Genomic DNA, 26240 nt, shown 5'->3' with positions numbered 1-26240 from the left:
TTTAATATTTTCTTTAAATCAGCTAAGTAAGGGGGGAAAGCTTGAAATATCTAGGGTATGTCAGGCAGTTGCAGGGGATGCATATGTCAACCTCAAGCATGATTTATCTTAAATGCCTTTTCTGACAGTTGCAATTTAACGGCTGTGTTTTCCTCCAGGCTCTCAGGAGGCTAAACATCTCAAGTTTCTAGCTTTGTGGTGGAAGAGTAAATGTCTGTTTGCCAGTGTAATTTATCTGAGTCATTCTGGGAGAGGCGTGGTGCAATTGAAGCGCGACTATTAGCATAAATAAGAGAGAGACCCTCTTCCTGAGGGCAGTTACTCTTGCCATCTTTCAGAGGAAAGCTGCTTCCACCTCAGCACCGCCCCTGCCAATCGGGGGGGGCGATGCTATGAACCAAAAGACTTGATACACTGAGCTCTGGTCTATTGTGATACTCTCCTGCATTTCAATTTGGAGTTAAAGGGAACAGAGCAAGGAAGGAAGAGGCAGGTTTCTGCAGTAAGCACAACAGGCGTTACCACCGCAGGTAGCATTTCACACGCTGAGGTGTTTTGCCTTTTAGAAGTTTGAAGAGAGAAGGGATTGTAAAACCTAAACTCACTACTTCTGTCCGTCTCTATGTAATAGCACCGTTACTGCTGTAAGTACTTGCCGTTGCCAATTTTGTTATAAAAACATTAATTTAAAACTTTTCTTCGTATTTTCAAACATGTAGGCATCCTACAGAATTCTCTCAGCAGTCAGAGACGGGTTTTGTACACGGGAACACCAGCGCAGGGCGAGGTGTGACAGCGGCGAGCAGCGAGCCCGGTGCGGGCTTTGCCGGGGCGCGGGCGGGGGGCAGAGCCCGTGCCCCGGTGCCTGCTCTGGGCGGCCGCGGGGGCCGGTGCCACCCGCACGGTCGCTCCTTGCGCGGCCCCGGCGCGGTGCGGTGGGCAAGGGGCGCGGCCCCCTCCAGGTGCGCCCGGCGCTACGGGCCCTGTTCCCCGAAGAGCGGCGGCCGGAGCGGCGCTGGGGTCGCTCCCTGCGGGCCCGAGGCGCAGGGGCCGCGCTCGCAGCCGGCCGGGGCGGCGGGGAGGGCGAGGGGGTCCCGCGGGGGGCTCCCCCGCCTCACGCCTTCCTGCGCTTCCCCTCGGTCCCTCCTGCTGGCCCAGGCCCGCGGGGTCTGCGAGAGCCCCGGCGCGGCAGCCCCGCGGCTGCTCCCCCCGGCGGGCGGCGGGATGCCCCGGCGGGCGGCGGGGCGCTGCGAGCGGCCGGGCCGCGCTGGGCGTGCAGGGCCCTCACACGAGCCGCCCCGTGGCCGCCAGCAGGGAGGAGTTAGGAGGGAGCGATCGGAAACGGGGTGGGGAGCAGCAGCCGCGCAAACGTTAAAACGAGCGAGCCCCCGGCCCGGCCGCCGGAGTTGCTCCGCGGGCACGCAAGATGCGCAGGGCCGATGCGGGCTGCGCGCCGCGCTTGAGCGAGGTAAGGCTGGGGGCCGCGGCCGCCCCCGCCCCCGCGCAGCCCGGCCCGCGCCGCCGCTCGCCCCCGGCCCGTCCCCCGCCGCCCCGACACGGGAGGGCCGAGGGGCCGGCCGGGCCCGGCGCGGGGCCGCGGCGTGCGGGGGGTGCGGGAGGCAGCCGGCGGCGGGGCCCGGCCGGGAGCGGGGCGCGCTGGAGCCGGGAGCGGGGCGGGAGCCGTGCCCGCTGGCCTCGCACCTCCGGCTTTGCCCGGCTCAGGCTGCAATTTAACAGCTCTGCCTGTTCTCGCCTTGCGTGGTTTTGCATCTTTAATTTTCTTTAAATGTCCACGAGAAAACGCTTATACGCGAAGGGAGTTTTCTCTGTATCCCTACTCCTTAATCATGCCCATTTCAAAAGTTTGCAATGCTCATTAATTGAATGCAAGGTGGGGTTTTTTGCCATTCTTTGTTGCAGACCCATGGAATGGCCTTGCTAGCTGGATTATTTACATACTTTTCTTGATTGTCGGAGCTTTTTACTGCTCCAGGTTTTGTAGAGCCTGCTCTTACTTTTCTGGAGCAAGGGCACCCCTTTCCTGTTTACAGCTCTGAGATGATCTCTTGCTTATATACAGGAGTGAATTCACCACTGGTCAAGATGGCATCAGTGAATTGCATAACTGCCCCCTTGCAGAGTGTATTCAGACTTTATTAACAGAGGAGAATACAGGTTTCCTGTCAAGTAATTTCTGTGCCAGCTTTTGTGCGTTTGCAGTTCAATCGGATCAAGCCCTTTCCCTTTCTAGATCTCTGCTGTTGTATTACAGGGTGTGTTTCCTACTGAAGAAAAATATAATCTAGAACTTACTGCTGGGGAGCTTTGAGGTCTTTCATGCTCGAAGTCCAGTAACGCAGCCCTTGCTGACTGCAATTTACCTGTTCAGCCCTGCATGGCAGAACTTTTTTTGTCCCGTTAACTTTACCTATTGAATACGCCTGTCTGTCTTTTAATAGTCATTTTAGCAGCTGAATGAAACTGATTCCTGTGTGAATACATCTGTGACTAAGATACAAAGTTAAACTTATATCTTAAACCCTTTACCATTTGTTGCCTTGTTTGCCTGCCTTCTTTTAACTCTGGGCTTTGTGCCTCTTGTTCGCAGGGCTGCGGTTTCTGAGGCTGTGCAGCAGTGCGGGCAGGTTGCGGGGCAGCCGCTGGGTTTGCGCTCGGCGTCACCGTCCGGTGGCTGCTGGGGAAGCGGCACCCAGCCGGGCACCATGAGCTCTGGCACCACCGCCCCGCAGAAGGTCGTCAGCAACCTCGCCAACACTGATGTCAACTATGTCATCAAAGAGCATTATAATTACACGGGAAAGCTAAATGAGAATGCGGACAGTGGAATAAAAGTGACGTCGGTGGTTTTTATTATCATTTGCTGCTTTATAATCTTAGAGAACATTTTTGTCTTGCTCACCATCTGGAAAACCAAGAAGTTTCACAGACCCATGTACTATTTCATTGGGAACTTGGCTCTTTCAGACTTGCTGGCTGGTGTGGCTTACACTGCCAACCTCCTGCTATCCGGACACAAAACCTATAGCCTCACCCCCTCCCAGTGGTTTGTAAGAGAAGGCAGCATGTTTGTTGCCTTGTCAGCTTCTGTGTTCAGCTTGTTAGCCATTGCCATTGAGAGATACATCACCATGCTGAAGATGAAACTCCACAATGGCAGCAACAGCTTCCGCTCCTTCTTGCTGATCAGTGCTTGCTGGGTTATCTCCGTGATACTTGGGGGACTCCCGATCATGGGCTGGAACTGCATCAGCCTCTTGTCCAACTGCTCCACCGTGCTGCCTCTCTACCACAAGCACTATATTCTCTTTTGCACCACCGTTTTCACTGGCCTTTTGCTATCCATTGTCGTCCTCTACTGCAGGATCTATTCCATGGTGAGGACTAGGAGCCGCAGGCTGACATTTCGGAAAAACATTACCAAAGCTACTAGGAGCTCAGAAAAGTCGCTAGCCTTGCTCAAGACAGTGATCATAGTCCTGAGTGCCTTCATCGCCTGCTGGGCTCCCTTGTTCATCCTGCTTTTACTGGATGTGGGGTGTAAAGTGAAGACCTGCCCGATCCTCTATAAAGCAGAGTATTTCTTAGTACTGGCCGTTCTCAATTCAGCCACGAACCCTATCATCTACACCTTGACAAACAAAGAGATGCGGAGGGCTTTCATCAAGATTCTGTGCTGCTGCAAATGTCCCCCAGCAGATTCTGGGACCAAATTCAAGAGGCCGATCATTGGAGGGATGGAGTTCAGTCGGAGTAAATCTGACAACTCCTCCCACCCACAGAAGGAGGAAGGCGACCATCCTGAAACTATCATGTCTTCAGGCAATGTTACCTCATCTTCTTAGGAGTAACCGTGGGGGTGTATTTCAGAGCCTTCCTCTGAAATCGGGGAGCTGAGATGCCTCCTGCTCATGGCAGCAGCGTTGGGCTAAGCGAGCAAGTAGCATTAGTTCTAATGAGGCAAACGGTGCACTTGCGAGGCTGGAGTTCAAGAAATGGGACAGACTGTTCTGGCTTGAAAATCGTTTTCCCTGGAGCATGTTTTGTCTTTGCACTGAGGCAGCTCAGGATTGTCAGGCGCATTCATATCCTGAAATCTCCTTAGTAACTCTGAAAGACTGATGCCTTGGTGAAATGATGCCTGGTGCGCGTGAGAGAGAGAGGGGGAGGAGGGAGAGGGAGAATGAATCTTTTTTTTTTTTTTTTTTTTTTCCATGTGAGAAGAATGTGAAGTTATTTCTCCTTTATTTGCAGCAAACCACTGACACAAAGATCTTCCTGTACTGAATTTAGTGGTGGCTCTGGTATAGTTGGTCAGAAGTGTTTAGCACATAACAAGGAAAGAGATCACACAACTGTAACTTAGACCACATACAACCATAACTTGGCATCGCTTTCCAGAGTTTTTAGTTAAGTCATACGGTTTTATTGCAGAGTCCAAAGCTGTTGGGGTTTTATTTAGCAAGATCATAGCTGTGAATTTTTGCTGTTGGTCCATATTACATTTGAAGACCATGAGCCAGACTCTGCAGTTACTTTCACCTGTACAATTCCTTTGACTGCATCAGATTTTATGGAGTAGCTCAGAGCAGCATTTGGCCCCATATGCTGATTGCCTTGTTACTCTCTAGCATTAAATAAACCGCATTATCATGACAAATGCAAGGTAGAACTAAAGGTCATTTCTCTTTAAGATGACTGAAAGTAAATCTAATAGTATAAGATACTATCGACAACAGCAGGACTTTAGCCTAAGAAGAGTTAAAAACTGAAGGGGGCATTTCAGTGTGAGGTTCATAGTCTTTCCAAAGGTAAAGATCAGTTGGAAAAATCTGAAAAGAGTACCTTGAGTTTCAGAACGATAAAAGTTGAAGTGAAATGACTATAGATAAATGCACTTCCATAACAAAATGCAATATGTTTTGGCACATTTTATTAATGTTTATAATTTCAGCAAAGATGTCTGTATTTTATCAGTTCATGGAAGAAGTACCTGTCATTAAATTGAATGTATTTGTTTTACAGCGTCATTTTTACTCCTCTATTTTTCTAACCTGTGCTAATGGGGTTGAATGTGTACAATGTAAATAAGTTAATAAGATGCAGGAGTCTTCATGTGCCTAGGGTATTACTATAACAGAAGTGGTATATCTGGGATAGCTGAGAGCAATTGACTGATTTACAGTTATTGGCAACTCCTAGAAGTGGTATTTTGTAAAGAAAATGTATTGCCTTTGTAGTAAAATTTCCAGTGCAATTAAACTGTTGGGGTTTTTTTCTGGTTTAAAAAATAGTATTTAAAATGTTTCTGACTTTTATTGTTCAATTTGCACATAGCTTTATTGACTTCTAAACATTAATAAACTGATTTTTTTAAAGATTCTGTTACCAGATTACTAGTAGTTTTGTACTGGGGGTGGGTTCAAGCCAAGTGTGGTTTCTTGTTGACAGAAGTCAGTGAAAGTATTCCTTTATTTCGGTACGTGCTGGGATTAAGCTGATTCTGTGGGGATATAAGATGCATAATGCCACTTACAAGATCATGTAAAATACAGAATGAATGCTAGAATATAATTTATCATCACCACATGCTGTATTGATGAAACGCCATTAAAAGAATCTTTACAGTAGCGATTCTTCTCCAACAGCTAACGAAGTACAAACAGGAAAAAACAGATGCCTGCAAGTTTTACCATGATTGCCTAGAGCAGAATAAGTGAAATCATTCACTTACATCACTAATATAAGTTTAATTCTTAGTTTGTTGCAAACATCAAGGAAGTTTATGAAACCTAGAATGGTGGTCTCAGCTACATAACTGCTGCAGCTCTGTTGGGTCCACCAGCGAAGACTGGCAGCGTAGTTGAATAGGTACTGCGTTACTGCTTCCAAAGGCTTGACTTCCATTTCCTCTCTTGCGGCCGTTCCCTCTCAGTATTACTTTTAAGTTCCATAGAGCTCATACAGGATGCAGTTGGAGTGTGAAGATAAACCTCACCTTCTCATACCGTATGTCATCACCATGCAAGGTTTACTGTGGGAAACGAGAGCCTACACACCGAGGAAGGCTCTGGGTCACAACCCCACTTCCTGAAGGAAATGCCAAAAATGCCCTGAAGACAAAAGAGTGGAAACAAGCTGGAATTTCTCTCCATCTGTCTGCCTGTACGGAAGGAATGATTTCATGTGTGCTCACTTCCTAGGCTTTTAATTAGTGACCTGAGCAGAGCTGGAAAAAATGTCAAATCTGTATTTGTGCACAAGATAAAAGTCTCTCTTGGCTCAGGCCTTCATTTGGGCAGGGACGGTTTATGCCGGGTGCTGACAGTCATGAGGGAAAGCGCTGCTTTGTCCCAGGGATAAAGTCACTTCTGCGCAGAGCACCAAAAGTATATAAACCATGGAAGTCCAAGTTAAGCCCTCAGTGTGCCACCAGTGAGTAAATAAAGGCCACGTACGGGGATGAGGCAACGTACCCTGTACGTCTGAGTTTGTAGGGATGCTTTTATCTAAAGGACAAGGGTCGTTCTGCTCTTGAGGCCTTATAGGCATTAAGGTTGCTTGTCCCACATGGGGCTGAGATCTTGTGACAAGGGATGAGCATGGCTGTGTCACTGGTCTCTCATGACTACACCACTGGCCCTTCTGTATTCATAGCTGATAGCCTACAGGTGAGTCACTTCGTTTTGCCTTTGTTTCTGGGTTCCTCGCTTATCTATCTCCTCTAATTGCACTGCGGGTCTTTGCGGAAAATGACTGTATCCCCTATGGAGGTGACTGTGCGATGGAAGCCCCGTTTTGGTTGGGAACTCAGAGCCCTACGTAATTCACGCAATACAAGAAATGCAAACACCAGAGCGTGGCACTGGGCCATGGGAAGCATTTCCTATGCTCTTGGTCATGATGACTGAAATCTGTTTCCTCCACAGACGGGCCACATCTATGCATGTAGACAAGATTCAGACAGAGAACAATAACTGTAATAAAATAATAACAATAATAAAAGTAAGGGTTCCTGCGGGGGTGGGGGCAAGAGGCCGTTTTTGCTGCTCTTCACTTCCTATGGGGGAACTCTGCAGCTCCTCGGCCGTGGCCGTGCACTACCGCACACCAGCAAGTTAGGCCAAACGTATGGTGCACAGTTCTGAAGCGTGCAATGCACAAAGCACCTTCCCAGGCCCCAGCCTGCCTTCTGCGCGCACCGAAAGGGCGTGCGGCTTTTGTTCTGGTGTTGGCCATGTGACAGATGGGCAGAGAAAATGCACTGAGAACTGAAAAGGTGCATTATACCAAATGTCTATGTGAAATAAAATAGCCTGAGTTACCCACAGTAACCTGGCCCTTTGATTTATATTCTTTTTTCCTAACTGTTCTTCCAGAGTAAGGAATATAACAAGGATGGAATATGATCATGAAATCTTACTGTTGCTCCCCCAGCAACCCCCCGATTAGGTATGCCTGTGTGAAACCCAGGTACGGCAGGGTGTATATTGGGCAACAGAGGGGCTGCAGCCAGAACACCCTGCAGACAGCTCAGCAGGAACAAACCTTGGGCTTGCTGTACAATACAGGCGGCCAGGACCCAAAATAGGGGACATAAAAACATAAGAATACTGTTATCCATCCTTTACTTATTCTGTCAACTAAGAAATACAGAGATTGCCCAACTGTAACATTTCCTAATTTGGCCTGGAAGATCTCAATACTGACTGCATTTTGTATGGGCAGAGGCATTATCTGATGTTGTAAAAAGGGTCAGATTGACAAAGCATCCAAAAATGTGGATACGTAGACCAGAGCTATGTAACCTCCTGAGCTCTGAAATGCTGGAAATTCCCCAAGGACAGGCTTTGTCATTTATGGGGTTCTGAAATTCCCCAGGAAAACATCTATTGTATTTCAGTAATTCCCCATACTCTTTTTCTTGGAAAATTAAATTAATCCAACTACAATTGAACCTTCAAGGATTTAAGAAACAAATGAAATCCATCTAAATTCAGTTCCTATAATCTGCTTTCCCAGACTTTTCTAATCCCATCTTTGCATTTACAGGTGGAAAGAGTTTGCTCATTCACTATCGTCTAGTTTATTCTGGTAGAACCTTATTTCTTTTTACATAGTCTGCAAGAATCACATAGGGTCAAGAAATCTCCCTTCAATTATTACTCTATGCACAAGATTTTCTATGATAATTTACAGTAATCAAATTCACTCTGTACGCAGGAGCTAGATATAAGAACATGTGGTACAGCTAACTTGTTTCAGTACAAGTTTTCTGCTAAAATAAGAAGTACCTAGAGAGATCTGAAACTCAAGCACCTAATATAAATAAAGATAAAAGTGTGGGTGGTTTTTTTTTTTTAAGTCAGGAACATAATTAGTGTAGACTTATGTGACCCACTGAAGAGAATTACAATGTTAAGGTCACTCTCCCGTGCAGGAATAGGGTGACACATTCCTTGTGTCTCCCCTCCTTGTCCACAAATTCTGAGAGATGTAACAATGCAGCAGTTTCCAAACACACACACACGGACAGAGCAAAACTCAGCATGGCCAGATCTCTTTACCCTACCAAAAAAATCTCATACCGGAGTGAAGAGAAAATCATTTCCTTGCCCTCAGACTCTCTGTGCTACTTTCATGGGGCGAAAAGGCAGGAAATCCCATCAGCCACACCCAGGAACACTCCGGCATGGAAAAGTCCTAATAAAGCAGGGCTGACAAAGCTCCGCCGACCCTCTGTGAACCCTCCACCAAGCCTGGTTTAGTAGTCACATAATAGAAACACGATGCAAAGGCCAATGTTTATTTTGACCTTTTGTGAATGATTGCTTGGAGAAGATCCATTTATAAATACATGGTACAATAACTATACATCAGAATGGCTCATCGGAAATGCATGAGACCAAAGCCACATTAAATATTAACATGTGTATGTAGCAATTGTAGTGTTTATTTGGAGTAACTCTTCTCAGCTAAAAGCAGGCTCAAAATACAGACTGTGTAACTTTTGATAACTAGTGAACGTTTGGAAAACACAAGCTAGGAAAAAATCACTGAATAAATACTGGGTTAAAATTATCTGCTAGGGTCCATGAAATCATCAATGAAAGCAGTATTCCCAGAAACCTGGGAAAAAGCTGACCACTCATGCTTTCTGGTGCTGACCTGAGCTGCCTGCTGAAGGTAGTTTTGCTCTCTTAAGCATAGATATGCTTGGCATAAGCCAAGACTTCCTGATTTAGCAGGACACTGGTATAGATTACTGGAATACTGTCTTGGATAAACACTTGCTCATATTGAGCACCTACAGGTGTATAATGTGAAGATGGAGGTGTGAATTGCTATAAGGAATAGAAATAGAATGTATATGGTTACGGAGAAAGTGCAATAACAATTTCCACAGTGAGGAAATTGGATTTGGCACAAGATTGTGATTGAGAGCATATGGGAGAACAAGTTTCAGGGACAATTTGGGACTGGTGCGGGGATTGAACTACAGTCTTGGTATTTTTCACTTGAAATGAAGAGAAGGAATCCTTCCTAGTAATACAGACAGAAAGCTGGGGATTTTCACTTGTGAACTCTATTAGATCTGCAATTCTTTCTAGAGCAACTCTGGGCAAGGTCTTACAAATTCTCACCTTCCCACAAAGATATAGATGTATAATATAAACACAAGGAGGTTTACAAGTGAATATTTTGAATTTTGTGGTACTATTCAAAGAGCTAGTATCTGTGGCATTTTGAATATGGGGGATGGTCTGCCAGATCATTTGTTGCCCAGCTACTTGCAGTATTTCCTTGTGCTTTGATAAGCTGGATGCTGCTGTATCACAGTTACTGCAGGGTAGGAGAAAACGAGATAATTTCTAGCAATGTGTGCAACTCTGTCCTTGTGGTTGGAAGAAGGATTGAGATCTTGGCTGAAAAACACATTCTGAAGAGGTGCTATTATTGAAAAACAGCTCACCAAAGTCTGCGTTATTATCTCTCTTGCTTTCAGGGAAGACACAACTATGGTCTAACGATTTCTTCTAATCTGGTGACCATTCAAATGCCTGTTGCACAAGTGTCGTGTGAGCTATTTTCCAAACATCAGGCACTTTTAGATGTTTTTTTTTATATATTTCTTTCTTATTCTCCTCCCCATCCCTCTGGGTGAGGGGGGAGTGAGTGAGTGGCTGCGTGGTACTTAATTACCAGCCTGGGTTAAACCAGGACACCATCACAGCTCCCACTTGTACTGCAGGTTTAGGTGCAGGATAAGAAATTGCATGTAGCTAGTGTGTAGTTCCTTTCTCTTATCAGGGTTATTTGATCAATGCACCTTTTGAACAAATCCTTTATGCTGGCACAGAGACCTTACTTCAGAGCAGCTCCAAAGTTACTTTGCAACTGTGTTCCAAAAAGTGTTAACAAGTTGTTTAGCTTCCCCCTACCCCCTGCCCTGCCCCTGGTCTTGGAAATTCAGTACATTTTGTCATTTATTAGCTCTCTTTCTGTTTTTATATGTCTTACTGCAAATGTTGCTTGAGGAAATCCTTGAGGTTAACTTTCATCTCAGAGACTGTCCATCTCCCACGCAGAAGTGGTTGTATTTTGTTTTCCTAATAAATAGCATAGGTGTGAGGGAGAGGAATTTGTCTGCATAACCGAGCGATAGCAAAGGGACACGGAATCTTGGAGCTTGGAATGGTTCATCTGTGGAGGTGGCTCCACTCAGAACTCTTTAAAGATACAGGGTGAAGTTCTGCTTTTCACCAAACTCACTGAGAAACGCAGTGGCATTAAAGAGGGCTCAGAGGACAACAAAGCAAGGCGCTTTAATGGGATGAACTAACATAAAAGGCTCAGTGAGCAAAGCCTTTCCCACCAGAGAGACGAGAACGGGGCAACACAATACTCGGCCTGGCAGCTATGCTATGGAAGGGAGCAGGGTGGTACAGAAAGAACATTTTTTAAAGCTCCAGGCACAGACTCTGCCTATAGAAACCAGAACCAGTTAAAACATTGAGTATTTCAAACTAGGAGTTACGAGAATGTTGGTGTTTGAAGACTCAGAGTATGTAGTATTTCAGAATATAATGAACTTAGGGTTTTTTTCCTTCTTTTACGCAGCACAACTCCCGTATCTGATGGCAAAGTCGCACCCTGCGGCCCCTCACACCGCACCCCTCGCCGCTTTCGGGGAGCGACGGCTCCCAGCCCTCAGGGAGACCAGGAGGGGCTCCGAGCCGCTCGTTCCGAGGAGAAACCCACCCTCTCTCCCTCTCCAGCCCCTTTTCCAGGCCACCGAAACCGCTCCCGTTGCCCTCGCCCCCCTCCCCGTGTGCTGTTCCTGCGCCCCCCCCGGTTTTCCTGCCGGCCCGGCCCGGCTCTTCCTGCACCGCGTTTCCCTTCGCCCTCCCGCCTCCCGCGCCCGGCCCGGGCCCGCAGCTGGGCCCCAGCGGCCGCCTCCGCAGCCGGGCCCCCACGGGCGAGCAGCCCCCGCCGCGCGGGAGCAACAGCGGCGAAGGCCAAAAGCAAAAAACCCACCCAAAGCCAAAAGCGAGAACCGCTTGTGTCTGGGCGACAAATGCACACAAAGGGCGCGCTGCAGCCGGGAGGGAAGTTCGAAAGGCCCCGCAGCCAGAAGCGGCGGGTACGCTGCCCGCCCGCCCCCCGTCTCACAGACACCCCCACCCCTTCGGCATTTGCGGCTCTCGAAAGGTTAAACAGCCCCTCGGAAACCGTGCAACGCCGCCCAGCCTCCGTGAGCGCTGGGTTAATGGGTGTTAAGCCTGAACCTCAAAGGTGAGAATTTAAGCGAAGTGCAGCAGCTGTAGAGCAGCGGTCAGGCCTTCACAGAGTCAGTATTTTCGTTGGGAAGTGCTTGAACGCTGCTATTTACTGTTTATTTCACCAGGAGCACCCCATCCCCCGCCGTACGGCAGGCAGCCCGCCAGGCGCCGTGAGGGAGCCGGGGGGCAGGTGTCCCCTCGGGAGCAGCCCGGGCCCAGCCACGGCCCCCACGGCGCCTCAGGCGGCGGCGAGCCCGCGCCCCGGCCCCTCGGCCCGGCAGCCCCTCGCAGCACAAGCGGGCAGCCCTGCGCGAGCTGCGGGGGCGATGGGAAAGCATCCAGGAATTTGGGGGTGGGTTTTTTGTGCGTGTTGTTTTTTGGTTTTTTTGTGTTTTTTTTTTTCCTCGGCAGAAGTGCATTGCAGGTCTTGGGTTGTTTATGACAGAGTTTTTGTAGAAATCTCGATTTTTATTGTCATTTTCACCCGGCGGAGGCAACCCTGCCTCCGGCCGGCTGCGCGCGGCGGTGCGGCCGGGGTCCTGCCCGAGCAGCCCCCTCCCGCCGCGCGCCGGGTGCAGCCCGTGCCCGTGGGGCGGCCGGGGGCGAGCGGGCGGGACAGCCGGCGAGGTGCGGCAGCGTGCCGTGGGTGTTGTGGCCGAGGGGAGGGAGGACCTTGGCGAGCCTGGCTTGCTTTCTGCCCGCGCAGCATGGGGGGCTGTGGTGGTCGCGTGGGAGCGGGCGGGGCCTGCAGTGGTTGTGGTGTGCTTAGGTGTGCATGTAAGCACGTGTGGCTGCGAGACACTTCCTCCGCTGCGGCGTGGTGGGGGAGTAGTTGATGCTGTGTGAAATTAAAGCCCTAACTAATGAAGTCTTGGTAGCTGGAGTTAAATTACAAAATCCACTGAGCACAAGTGCAAAAGCTGTAGCACAGATTGTAGGCAAAGTGCTTATTTCAGTCTTGCCTTTACTGTAGTCCTTCAAATTACCTGGGTATTGTCTGTGATCCACCTCTGAGCAACCTTTTGGGAAGAGGTTATTAAAAGAGACAAGGCACAGAACAGGTCGGTACCACCCTAGCTTGACACCTTGGGAATTATGATACAAATTAATGCTTTTTCAGGACCAGCTTTCTCACACAGGTTATCAAGCAGCCTTCACACTGGCCGTTGTTGATCTTGTGTGTGTTTATGCAGATACTTTGTTGATTAAGAAAACCAGAGTTTTGATCTTTCTTCCCGGAGAATTTTCCTTGGGACTTGTTAATTTCATCAGGGTGTTTACTTGCAGGGATAGAAGGGACTGCAAACAAACAAATCTGCTCAGGTATGCTGAAGAAAGCATAAATATTCCTAGAGGTCACGTTTTTCAGTTGACTGTATCACCCTGTGCAAAACGAGGTTAGTATGGCTCTGAACCACGCTTGGCTTCAGAATGAAGTGGAACAAATATTAGAGGATTTTTAGCTGTGTTTAAAGGCATTTTGATAGGTGCCACTTGCAGCTTTAGCCTTGTGTGTGGCCTTTGGTCTCTTTCTGTTATGGGAAATTGACCTAATAAAACTCTCCTTCCCTTCTAAATGAATGTCATTGTTATAATACAATGAGTCAGAAAAGAAACAATATTAACCACAAAATAATGGCTGTCTAACCACCAGTGTGAGTGCTCCCCCCGTCTATCAATGAACTGCAATGCCTTAACCGTGTTCCTCATTGTGATCATAATTTGGCAATAATTTAATGAAACTGAAAGTGGAGGAGTTCCCACAAATCAGAAGTAAAATTTTCACTGGTATAATTGTATGCATGAGGCCTCCTATTCAGAGGAAGGGAACTGAAAAAACTTGTCACCTGTGAGCATGGCCTGGATAGATCAAGCAGGTCCATGTCTGCCTGGGTTTTGGAGGTAGTACAGTGATGGCTTTAATGTGTTCAGAGTTTTGATGATATAATGAATGAAGCCTACGACATTTTACGTATGATACATACTTTGCATTGAATTTTAAAAGCCTACAAAATGCAGATTCAGGTAACACTGTAATCCCTACAACTTGTTGTGCTGTCTGAGTGGAAAGGATGTCAAAATATGAACTCCTTATAGGAAGGCGGGAACAAACATATCCTGGGTTTCTGCTCGGTTCTATCTCAGGGTAGCTGGCTGCTGAGCTGGCGTTGGTCTGTGACTGTGACCCTGTTTGGCACATGGCATGCCAGCCTGGAAATGCTCTATTTAAATGGACAGGCCTTGGAGGTTGGTAATGCTGTGCTGTTCGCCCTGCTGTTAGACTTGGAATTTTAGATGGAAGTGGAGGTAGTGGAGGGCTCAGACAAGCCCTGCAATTTAAATAAAGTTTTGGTCTAGTGGAGATGGGCACAAATGTAATTCATAAGGGGTTCATGAACAGATTTCCCATGTTGTCAGAATGATATTCATGGGTTCAGTCACACTCACGCTGATTGTATGTTACTGCTGTGTGCATTACGAAGAAATGTCTGACCTGTTTGACTACTTGTGGCTGAAGTACAGCAGTTTCTGTTGCTGATGATACATGAAAGGAGAATGTAAATAAACACTGTCAGTCATTTGCCTTTGACTCCTCATTCTGAACAGCTGTGTGTGAATTTGCATTTGAGTTAAATGAGAGTGATTTAGGAAGAAGGCTTGGACTTGCATCTACCTTCATTCTAGCAGTCTTTACAACACTGCCTCGGTTTCCTGTGAGCTTATTGGAGTTCACAAAGGTGAAGTTCATAAGAGTGAGGTAAAAAGCAGAAGGAGACTAAAACGGGCTGCTCTTCTTGTTTCCATTTGTAGTGATGTGTTTCTGGAGGTTTGTGTTTTATTTTAATTTACCTTTCACATGGAAGGTATGTCAAGTAGAGACACACCTCCTCTGTGCTTTGACCTGGTCATCCAAGCCTGAAAGCTCTATGGCTGTGTAACCACAAGGCAGCCTAAGCTAATGTATCAGTGTGGTTTACTAGTTTCAGCAATGCTAACATGGCTAGCTGGTGTCTGGACTTGATCTGTCTTGCATCCTGCCAGCCCTAGATACTCAAATTTATCTGCCCCCAGGCATGCAGATATACCCAGAACTGTTTTGATTGCAGAAACATTACTACAGTTCCGTTTGTGGTTGCTGTCTATATTTCAAAAGAGAGCTTTTATATGCAAAGTGATGGGGAAGCTGAAATTTCACTGTTTACTTGTCTTCTCTGGAGAAGGATGAACATTTATGCTTTTTTGTCTTGCTTTTCTTCAGTGTTTTGTTGTGTTGGTTTGGCTTGGTTGTTTTTTTAAGCGGGTCAGGCATCATTCCTCATTACTTCTTGTTCAGTGGTCTGTTGCAGGATCCTGCTGGTTGGACTCCTAAAGGCACATTTGCTTAGTCTTTGTTATTATACAACAGTTAATTAACAATGGGATTATGAATGTAAATCATTGTAAACAGAAAGGAGACTGCAAGAGTTGTACGGGGACGGTAGATGCTCATTCAATGCAGATCCTATGCTCAGATCACATTTGTTCTTGGCAAAAGGGGGTGGAAATTCTATCAAAGTTGTCAAAGGTTCAGCCCACTTATACCAGATCTGCATCAGACCCTCTCAGTGGTCACAGCCTAATACACTGGTGCTGGCCCTAGGTCAGACCTTGAACTCTTGCTGTCAATGAAAGATTTACCATCAGTTTGCACGGGAGTGGTGTTGGAACTGTGGTGAAAAATGAATGATTGTGGCACTTAATTTTTCCTGTGCTGCGCCTTGCATGCTGGCTCAGTCGTTGCTCCCAGCATGAAAGGGAAATCCTGCAAATCATGCCTGCAAGTTTCAGAATGACAATGTGAGATGTTTAGAAAAACCAAACTTCAGCCCCACCCTGCCAGACGTGGCTGAATGTTTATTTGAGCAAACCCAGAAAGTCTGCATCAGCAGAAAGTAAAGTTTTGTTCATGCATTCTTGAGAATCCAGAATTGTGCAAAATGAATGAATGGTAGCTGTGCAAGTGTTTATTTCTCTTCATGAAATGCAGTCATAGAGGTATTTTGTGAAATAACATTTGCCCCAAATTATGGTACGGAACATGCACTGCGAATGGTGTACTTCTTTCTGTGAAAGTACTAGTACTTTCCAGTTAAGCCCTGAGCTAACTCACTCTCTGCTAACTCCGTTAACTTGTTAACTTGCACAAAATCAAAACCAGAAGAATGGGTGGATCGGGGGCAGGGAGGGCTGCTGGGGAGCTGGAAGTTACAGGAGATCAGAAGAGGGAGCTGCTTGGCTGGGACAGGTTCTGAGGTAAAATTCTCATGTTATCCACACAACTGGAGTAAACTTCTCTGCAGAATTACATACAGGATCTAAAAAAATCCCCCAGATTATTTTATTTTATGTATGAAACCATGGTTTCTAATAAGATCTGGGTGATCAGTGCTATAATGCGCTTTCTGTGTACCTTAAAAAAAGAAAAAGGAAAAGAAAAAAGAAACAAATGAGTCACAACTCACATCTTGTAGGACATGAAACATTTAACCTAATAGCAGCTTAGGAAGTGAAGTTGAAGGTTTTCCTGTGGGTCAAGGGCATCTATACCCTCTTTCTGTGCCAGATGGAATTTTTCTGTCTCAAGTCTTCACACATCATGTGAATGATGGGAATATCCACTTAAATGCATTTTAGTTTTCTTTAATTTCAAAGAATGTGCTAGCATCTTTGGAACTCAGATTTTGGGGAAGATGAACCACTTTTGAGTCTGTTGAGTTTTTGCTCATTCTTAAACTTAGGTGATTCCTGGAACTTGGCTACTATTTTTCTTTCACTTTTTTGGACCTTGCCTTTGCCTTTCTTGATCCTTCCAGGCATGAAAGGAGAAATGGCAAAAGTCTATGAAAAATGAGTGTTCCCACAGGGTTATAGTGTGACGGTACATAGGGGAAACACTGCTGTGTGTTCCACTAGGGATCAGCCAACATGATCTACAAATTTGTATGTTATGAAACTCACAATATCACAAAAATCTTAGTATTGCATAAAATCATGTAACGGAAGACAGAAAAGTCATTTAACATATTGTTGTACCTTGAATGATAATGAATATATAAGGTCATCCTAGAAACATTTTTAACTTGTTTGTAAAGATCTTTGTGGGTGAAGACTTGCAAGTTCTTCAGGCCATCCATCCTAGCACTTTGCTATCGTTACTGCTAAAATCCCTAAAATTATTTTTGCAGTTTCACTCAATCACTTCTTATTCCATCTACTCTGCCTATAGAGGTTAGTCTTCCATTTGCACTTGTGGAAAGCTTTAATGTATTTAAAACCTGGCAGGTTGCCACATCATTCTCTTAGTCTTTAGACTAACTCATCCCAATTAATATTTTCCTAGACCTCCAGTGGCTTTTTTTTTTTTTTTCCCCTCTGGATTCTCTTTAATTGGATAATATTTGTATGTGAGCAAGCATGTAAGTGTTTTAAGAATAAAATAAAAGGTCTTACAGCTTTGAACAGATAGCGTTGTCCACAGCAAACAACAGTGTCTATGTGAAGACAGTATATTACTAATTTTAGTGCTGTCTTTAAAAACTAATCAGTATGACCCCTTTTAACGAGCAATAGTGATGAGACTATACAGGACTGTTCCAAATGTTGCAGACCTTTTCATCAGCTTTATCAAAAGCTGTTGAAAGTGTCAGTTCAGGTGAATGAGAAATACTGGTTACTTAATGGGGACAGTTTTCTAATAAAACCAGAAGAAATGTTCCTGACTCTGCTTGGATTTGTGTACAGATGCTCTCTTAAAGGGTTGTCTGTTTCTTTTTGTACTTGCTAGTATAAGTGAATCATCTCTCTTGGTTGGTACTTTGCTTGCAGCCTGTCACCTGTAGAGACTGTGGAGAATTTGTTTAATCAGCCCAGTTTATGGCAATTTAGCAAACAGGGACTTTCCCTGTCTTCGTGGTTTTAAGCCCCAAAATCTAGTTTAAAACCACATTCCTCTGTGCCTGCTGAGGGCAATGGAATGTGTTTTGCTATGGATGTGTGCTCTGTGCCTGCCCAGTGCAATCATTTCAGCTACGCTCATCTTTGTTAACAGCCTCCCTGATATCTCAGTGTTTCCACGACAACCAGGTTAGGGAGAGGGCTCCTTCAGGGTTCATCAGTAGTGGCAGCTGGAAGACCCCACTGCTTCAGGATCTTCCTGTTCCTCCTACCTTCACCACCTGCCTGCGCTCACGCCTCTACTTCTAGCCTGTTCTGTTTCTCATTTTCCATTGAAAAGTGTTTTCTTTCCTCGGCAGAAGAAAGATGCCAGGAACGGGTGCTAGCAGCATCGATTTGGAGGGAAGCTCCTTGCTATCCTGGAGAGGGGAAAATGGTCCTACCCCAAGGATTCACTTTAATGTGAGCCTGAAACAGTTGTTCGTGATTCTTGTCTCATTTCTATTGTATCCTTAGTTTATCCTCCTGCACCTTCCAAGTTCTGCCTAGGAGCAGTGTTCAGTTTGACCTTACTTAGATATCACCTGGCCAGTTTATACTCCCGGACAAAAAGAAGAGTTAATTGTTGAGCCTTTTATGTGTAATCAGGTAACAAGTGATTACTGGAGTAATTCGTTCGCTTCCAAGTTAATATCTCTCAACGTATCTTGGGTGCTTTAGTCATAGTGTCTCAAACACTCACCACAACAGCAGCGATAGGGAGAAGAGCGAAAGCTTAACTGCCAGCCGTGCATGAGAGTAATCCCAAAGATCCGGGGGATGCTGGAGCCCAGAGAGCCGTGCGGGAGCAGAAGTTTTGAGGATACTTCCCAGTACACCTCGCCAGCTTCCAGATATATACGAGAGAGGCGATGGCGACCCCCTTGTCTTTCAGCCAAGTCCCAGCCCCGTTCCACCGCCCGCGGATGCTCCCGGCGCGGCAGCCGAAGGTCCCCCCCGACGGGGCGCCACCGCCACCTAGCGGCTGCCGGCCGGCTGGGACCGCGCAGCGCCGCCGGCGGCCTCGGCCCGGGCCGCTCCCTTTCGTAGGTGGGTACTTGCTAAGCACTTGCTGGACACGGGATATTTCAACTTTTCCTTCTCCAGATTCGTGTGCTCGAGTACTATTAATACTACGAGCAAGGATTTCTGTAGCACAGTGACTTAATCCCGTGTGATATTTTGGTAAAAAAAAAAAGCTGCTGGTACAAAATCAAACACATACAGTGAAAGGATTTAAAGTAGTTGATATGTCATAAAATAACATTGTTCATAGAGGGAAGCTTTCAGACTTCTGTTTTTGGACTTACAGTATTTAACGTTTCTGTTACTCTGAGCTAGTTAGGAAAAGAGGGAGATGTGAACAGAAGAGAGGATGCTGTTACCAAGTTTCTGTTTGTAAAGCCAACAGAAAAGTTGGAACAATAGTTTTTGTAAATGACCTATGGGGCTGTGGCTGAAAAACCTATTTCTAGATTAGCCAGAATGTGCTACTGAATCTTACAGAATCTCATCAGGGACAATAACTGTCCCAGATTCCTAGTATTTTTATGGGGACTCTGTATATGATACCTAGATGCAGTAGTAAACTGTTAAAAATATATCAGCTTCATGCCTCTGCTAATGATATTTCTCAGTATTGCTATGGGCCACTGCCTTCCTTGAAAACAAGTAATGTTCCCATTGGAAACAGCAAGAAATAGTGAAAGCGGCAATTTGTAGTGAAATTGTCTGAAATTAAATTTGTCAGCTTCATCTGCTGGAAAAAAAATCCAACAATCCATAACCACAAAACCCCCCAACCTTAAGCTATGTAGAAAAGTGATCAGTTATGAACAAGATGCTTTAAAATGTTACTTAGATACACAAGTTCAATGAGATTTAAATAAATAGAAGGGTTCTTCTATTTTTGCTAAAGCCAAGGCAAAAGTAGACCTTGAATTTTCTAATGAATTAACTTCAATTAACCCAATCTCCAAATTAGGAAGGGTGTGGGAAGCTGATTGAGTGAAAAAAATCCACTTGTTAACTACAGAACAAGCAGAACAGGAGAATAACCTATGTACAGGGAAAGATACTAAAGGCAAACAATGAAGGAAAGCATTAGAGATGTCAGATCTTAATCAGTTGTAGGGAGTCAGTAGTCATTGTAGTCAGCGCAGGTATACAGCAGTACGAAATCCTGTACGCAGTATCCTTCTACCAGTCAGCATTCAAGGAATATTGACATATAATGATCAGCCCCCAAAAGAGTACACTAAAATGCTTAGCCTGAGAGTTTCACACTGACTAGCAGTTATGTTAGGCCTGCTGTGCTATTCTGAACCTGTTTGAGCATCAGGTGGGAAGTGTGACAATGGGTTAGTTGTTAGTCTCTGTTAAGTCAAAGTTGGCTGCTGACTGACTGGGCAGACTGCATCCAGCTCTCTCTCTGCAGCCTCTCCAGCTCTGTCCTCCGCAGAGAGCTGGAGGTATGTTGCCTACTGTGCTTCTGCAGAGCTTCTAGCTTAGAAACAAGTTGCTGCTGCTGTTCATACGGATGAAAGAAACAGTGTCTCTGAAACTGTTGTGTGTCCCTTCCCACTAGAAATTTTAGATAACACTGCAAAAATTATAGCCTGTACCTGAGAAATGTAAGACTTCACTGTCTTGACATTCTCTAAGAGAATAGATACTATTTTCTCTGAGACCCTCTTGTGTATGCACACTTTGCTCTTTTAAAACCTATTTACATAGCAGTCCTTGATGTGTACAGTTTCTTTTCCCTGTGTGCTGAAATGTGGAAAATTGCACATGTACAAATAGAGGATGGCGAAGGTAAATAGGATGCAATTAAAAAGGGGAAGTTTAAGCTGAACACCAGGAAAAATACCTTGCTAGTGAAACGTGTTCTGTAGTGGGTCCAACCTCCCTAGGGGAATAGTGGAAGCTCCCTCTGCCGGAGTATTTAAAAGTAATGTACAAGTCAAATAAATATGCAGTAGGAACAGTTTTGCCTTGGCAGTGAAATAGAGCAGATGGCTTAGCAGATATTATCCATCCCTAACATGTATGGTTTTGTCTGTAAGACGTTAACTCTAGAAATATCCTGCACAGGGCTTGTGTCAATTGAAGCTGTACAAGCCATTAAAAAAATCCATATCCCTCTGGGTTTTATTTAATTTTCCTTTTAGAACAGCGGTAATGGTTAAAGTACAGAGCATACACTGGAGATATGTAACTGGCTGGGTTTAATGATGCTTGGTTGTATGCTGTGCCATCAGTTTGTTGTCAGCTGATCATAAGTTGAAAGGGTACAACTTCTGCCTCAGACATTATTACTTAAAAGAAGATTTTCCTTCCTTCCTTCCCCTCCTGGATGCAATCAGCCTGTAAACCTCATGTGCTGACTTTGGTCAAAAATTGTCAAGTCATGGGCTAGACATCTGTTGCTGTTATATATATATACTTTGATTGCCCCAGACATCCTTGGCAACAGCTTAGAAATGTACTGCTATAATAAACAGTCTAATCTAGTATTTCACAGAATTTTCCTAATGGAATAAATTCCCACTAGACCCTAAATCTGCTCAGCCTCACCCATCAGTCACACCCTGCCTGTCTGCAGAGAAGAAGACAGGGCCTGCGTTGCACCCTAATGGTTGCAGACTAAAAGGGAGCGAAAAAAATCCCCAAAAGTGAGGAGCTCTGCTGCAGGATGTGTCACTTGTGCAGTGTTCCTTCTGCATGGAATTTGTGTGTGTCTGTAGCATTAACATGCACAGACATGTCCTGCTGATTTGTGTATTGTACAGCCTGCAGTATCAAAAGATTCAGTGGAGGGTTCTGCTGCTCTGAAAGAGTTGTTAACCTGAAATACTTAATTTTGTTAGTGTTCATTTTTATGGCGATGGCAGGGTTTTAAAGCTTTACACTGGAAGTTGATCTAGTAGTGAAAGTAGTGACTATATGGAACGCTTCTGCAAAATGTGTGTATGTTCCCCTGCTTCTTATACTGCTATCATGTATTGTGCAATTACACAATAAAGGCTACCTGGATGTAATGTTGAAGTTGTAAAGCCAAACACTGAAGAAGTCAGAAAGCCCGGAGTACCTCTTGCACCACAGTGGACCCTTGACAACTTACTCCTGGGAAGTTCCACCCTGGATGTTGCAGCCTTGTTTGTAGGCTGGTGGTTTTATGGTTTCGTTGCCTGGTATGAAGTGCTGGCATGTGTTCAGAAAATTCCACTCCCAAAGTCTGTTAAATTTTTACTGAACTAGCACTGGTTAAGGTTTTGGGAAGATTTAGTCAGATTTTGGTGGTGACAAAGCATAATGACAATGAAAGTAGAATGTTTACAGTTTGGCAAATAAGAAACAGCAGGAGGGTTTACACTGAAAAGACAATTGCTAAGCAGTGTTTGCTGTATATTTTGGCATTTTTCATTTATGTATTATGAATCACAGACCTCATCTTCTCCTTTTTTGTAACAGAAGGCTTCAGTCATACAGAACAGGACCCAACTTTATAGCAGTGTAGCTAACTGTTTTTTGTTTGTTTGGTTTTTTTAATACTTCTGTGTTTTAAAACAAAATATTAGGAGGAACTTTCTAAAATATGTGTGGTAGGTGGATTCTTAACTGCTCTTTGCAGCTTTGAAAGCCTTCTGTTTAATACAGAATCCCTTTCAGCAAGCCCAGAAGGCAGAAATGGATTGTAATCCAAAGCATAGCTCGAATACACATCTGGAGGCTTGTAAAAAGGAAGACCATCATAGTTGAAGCTGATACCAGAGATAAATGTGAATTACAGGGTTTCTAAGGAGCAGTGTTGGCACTGCATTTAAATTGCCCTTTTAGAAATGCTTTTAACAGTATGTGGTAAGTGTATGTTTAAAGGAGGAATGTATCTGGGGTAGGAACTGATTAAAAATTAATTTACAATAACAGCATGAAAGGTAGAAGAGGACAAGCTAATGTTTTATTTAAATGGCTTTACCATCCTGTGTTTCTCTAGTGTAAGTTTTGTTACGAAAGTGAAGCCCATAGGATGCAATTCAGTCAAAGCTTTCACGGGGGGTGAAATGTTTCTTTGAGGAAAGCAATTAAAAAAACTCCCCTCTCTTACAAATATAAGACAAGCAGGATCAAAGCATCATGTAAAGCAATAGAATTAGGAGACAGTTGTGTTGGTTTTGAATATGATGTAATTTTCCATCAGTAAGAAAAAACCACAATTGGTGAAGCCTTTCACTAGGTGAAGCCAAGCCAAGCCTAGAAAAAATGCTTCATGATGGCCAGTGCAGAATTTCAGCATTTTTCATTATGATACTATACACCCTTTGAATGCTGAAGATCTGCTACTGCATACGGACTAACTGAATTAATGTAAAATGCATATATAGTGAAGCACAAAGATTAATGCTGCATATATGCCTTATAATCCTAAAAGTTGTCTTTGGAAAAACATCTGGGCTTTTTGAGGTTTGGCGGGTCTGAATCAACGTATAAGAGGAGATGAGCTAAATGCAGTGAAAGCAAAAGCAGCAGTGTGGTTTTTAGAATACAGTCTGCATGCTAATTAGGGGGTTGTTTCTGGTAGATTTAACTAACCATGCTTTTTCCTATATGTTAGCTAGAATTCTGGGTTAGGATGATGATCTAACAGATATTACAGCTGGACCTCGGTTGAAAAAAAGTAGTAGTATTGCAAGAAAATCTTCTATCTTGTGACTGCCATCACTAATAAGTTATTGCAGAATTGCTGGAAACATGTATGTTTCCCTCAGATGCTTGAATCCCTGTATGAGCCTTCCCTCAAAAAAAAAAAAAAGGCAAAAAAAAAAGCTAAAGCAACTGATGTAAGTAAAGAAAATAGAAGCAAATGCTTAAGGAAAAATAACATTTTGTGATAATGTTGATTATGGGGAGGAATAACTTTAGAAGAATGGTAAACGCGTTTAGTGTTTTTGGCAGGTCCTTTGCTTCCTCACTGCCCTAGGGATAGCTGGTATAGCACAGGCCTCTCTAACCCTGGTTTTGATTAGCAGCGTCAGTTGCTTTCTGAATGTGGTTTTGTTGAGCCATCTCTCTTCTTGTGATCTTCACTTAATCTTTAAATTAATCAGTCATTCCTAATGATCCTGTATGTGGCCGGTTCTTGTGAGGAAGCTGATTGGGCTCAGGTATACACAGTGTCTGCAGAAAGTTTTAAGAAAAATTGTGAATAATAATAGTGTTTCTGGCAACCTTTTTTTAAATTATTATTGTTTTCAAGAGACTTAGGATTTCATGCACTTGGATCAGTACTGTATTCTCACAGACGTGGACATAGTATTTGTGAAGTGCTTTTATCTGTGAATGTGGCAACCCATATTTTACCAGGTACATTTCTAACGGTATAATTCAGCTTTCATTTAGACAGTTTTGTAATAGTGTAATTCCTTTGATTTCCACAGAGATACTTTTTATTTACTCCAGTTTAAGTGGGATTAGATCGAACCCCAGCATTTATATAGTAGAGTGAAGTCAATACTAGACAAATAGGACATAATTTATTTTAACTAGGTACATTGAACAAAATCCGACTTGCGTGTAACTGCTGAATCCATGATGAAGTTGGTTTGTATGTGGACGGGGAACTGGTTTTGCATCGTGTAGGTACGACAGTGCTGCTGATTGTGCTGTATTTTTGCTGTGTGTTTCCAGCAGGGGGCAGGTAAATACGCCTTTTTCAACCTCTGTAACATTTGTAGAGGAAAGTTCCACTGTAAAAACACGAGCAGCAAGTTTTATATATTGCAGCAATAAATTATGAATCTGTAAAAAGAAGAAATAAAATCAAAACAAGCTTTTCATATAAAAGCAAAGACAAACAAGAGCCAAAATTTGCAACATCAGCTTTTCAGTTATTGCTTTAGCATAGTTTTTTTTTTAACCTTACTCTCGGTATATTTAACCTTACTCTGATGACATCGGCTGTTTTCTTTCCAGTTTTTTCATCTTTGGTTAGTACTATAATTTTCTAGCATTATATAAATTATACACAAGAAGGGGGAAATTATATCTGCTCTCCGTGTTCTCTGTTGTTCAAGGTCAACTCTTTATTTTTCCTTAGCTGCAGATTCTGGTTATCCACAAGTTTCTTGCCAGTTTTCTTCCAGCTGGTACTGCAGAACTCATAGTGTGACCCAGGCACAGCATATGCTTCTCCCTTGGACACCCATTACTTCGTTCCTGCAACAAACTCTGAGTAATCTCTGGATCTCAGAATTTCAGTTTGGTTAGTTATAAGCAATTTATCTGACCTGCCTTTTCAACATCTCGCCAGACTAACCATATAACTGGCCCTGGTGTCTTCCATCAGAGAATCTATGGCTTCTGGGAGGGTGGGCATGTCTCTCTTGCTATGACATTAATTTACCTTCAGTGGAAAACTGATTCCCCAGCCAGGGAAAGTCCCTCTTCAGGACACGACAGAAGAAAAAATTATAGCTACAGGAATTCCACAAGCCTGCAATGGTCATGTAGAGAAATTTCAGAGGTTCATTTCAGCCCAGTGATATCTGCTGCTTACATCTCAGCCTGACTCCCGGTCTTTTGTACATGGACCATGCTCATTTTGCTGTCATCTAATTAGGCGGCCGTGCAAACTTCAAGAATTCACTTTCAACTTTGAGAAAATATTCTGAATAAATGTTCAGCTCAATAAATTTGCTGTTTTCTTATATTCAGGTGTGGCATAAATGCATACAATGGGAGTGCTGTGATTTTTACGGTATCAGTGTAGTTTGCTTCATATGTCCTGAAGTGGACATGTCCTACCATTTCTGGGACCTAAGTCAGTATAAGAATGCCCATGTGGAAACAGACCTGAAATTCCTGTTAGATTTTAGCTGACAAAGATATCACAAAAAGAAGGTAGATACTTGACTTGCAGCTCTTTGAATGTCTGGATGCAGTACAGTTATATTTTCCCTGCATTTCACATCTCCAAGTGGTATCCAGGGACTCCAGATAAAACTATATTTTATTACATTAAAATAATTCTGTGACTTTCTACAAGGTAAAAGTGTGTCAGGTCAGTTAATAGCTATTGTTATAATATTGATAAGTGAGAGAGAATTCCAAAACCAACTGGACTTTGCCATGTTTGTCTGCATGATGGTGCCACTACTTATTTATATCATCATGTCTACAAATTACAGTGACAGACATTACTGTCTAGGTGCAGTTCAGTGAAGAACTACAGTAAGTCAATGAATAACTATAGATGCAGCAGAGCTTCCAATGCTGCTCTGCTTGAGTAATTAGAGGCTTTAACAACAGGTGGATTATTTTGCTGATCAAGTATACAACCCAAACCCATGGGTGTTGAAAGTCATCACTTTGTATCTCTTGGAAAAAAGTGGTATATCTAATCAAACTTTCTTTGTCTTTAAAAAGTACTTATTCAGCATATGGAGGGAAAGGAAGAGGGCTTGG

At 44.3% G+C, this 26240-nt stretch overlaps 1 protein-coding gene and 1 long non-coding RNA gene across 3 annotated transcripts in view; both read left to right on the top strand.

Moving 5' to 3' along the window:
* The first annotated feature begins 26 nt into the window (after positions 1 to 26).
* On the top strand, positions 27 to 5398 carry S1PR1 (sphingosine-1-phosphate receptor 1). Of its 2 annotated transcripts, none has more exons than XM_005434158.4 (2): positions 27 to 644; positions 2609 to 5398. In XM_005434158.4, the coding sequence occupies exon 2, from the start codon at positions 2724 to 2726 to the stop codon at positions 3861 to 3863; it is 1140 nt and encodes a 379-aa protein (XP_005434215.1). In that variant the 5' UTR covers positions 27 to 644; positions 2609 to 2723; the 3' UTR covers positions 3864 to 5398. The 2 variants fall into 2 exon arrangements, with proteins under 2 accessions (XP_005434215.1, XP_055580218.1); XM_055724243.1 differs by lacking the exon at positions 27 to 644 and adding an exon at positions 1236 to 1468.
* A 6060-nt stretch (positions 5399 to 11458) lies between these two features.
* The window catches only part of LOC114014455 (uncharacterized), a 331094-nt gene continuing 316312 nt past the window's right edge, over positions 11459 to 26240 (top strand). Inside the window, exon 1 of the long non-coding RNA XR_008734743.1 lies at positions 11459 to 11814. This is a non-coding gene — a long non-coding RNA (uncharacterized LOC114014455). The remainder of the gene's footprint in view (positions 11815 to 26240) is intronic.

The sequence above is a fragment of the Falco cherrug genome, chromosome 12, assembly GCF_023634085.1.
Source record: "Falco cherrug isolate bFalChe1 chromosome 12, bFalChe1.pri, whole genome shotgun sequence".
Classification (NCBI taxonomy): domain Eukaryota; kingdom Metazoa; phylum Chordata; class Aves; order Falconiformes; family Falconidae; genus Falco; species Falco cherrug.
The sequence above is the reverse complement of the archived record's forward strand: the minus strand, read 5'-3'. Positions and strand labels throughout refer to the sequence as shown.

Excerpts from the sequence above, each read along its gene's own strand:
- S1PR1 (XM_005434158.4), top strand. The coding sequence starts at position 2,724 with ATGAGCTCTGGCACCACCGCCCCGCAGAAGGTCGTCAGCAACCTCGCC.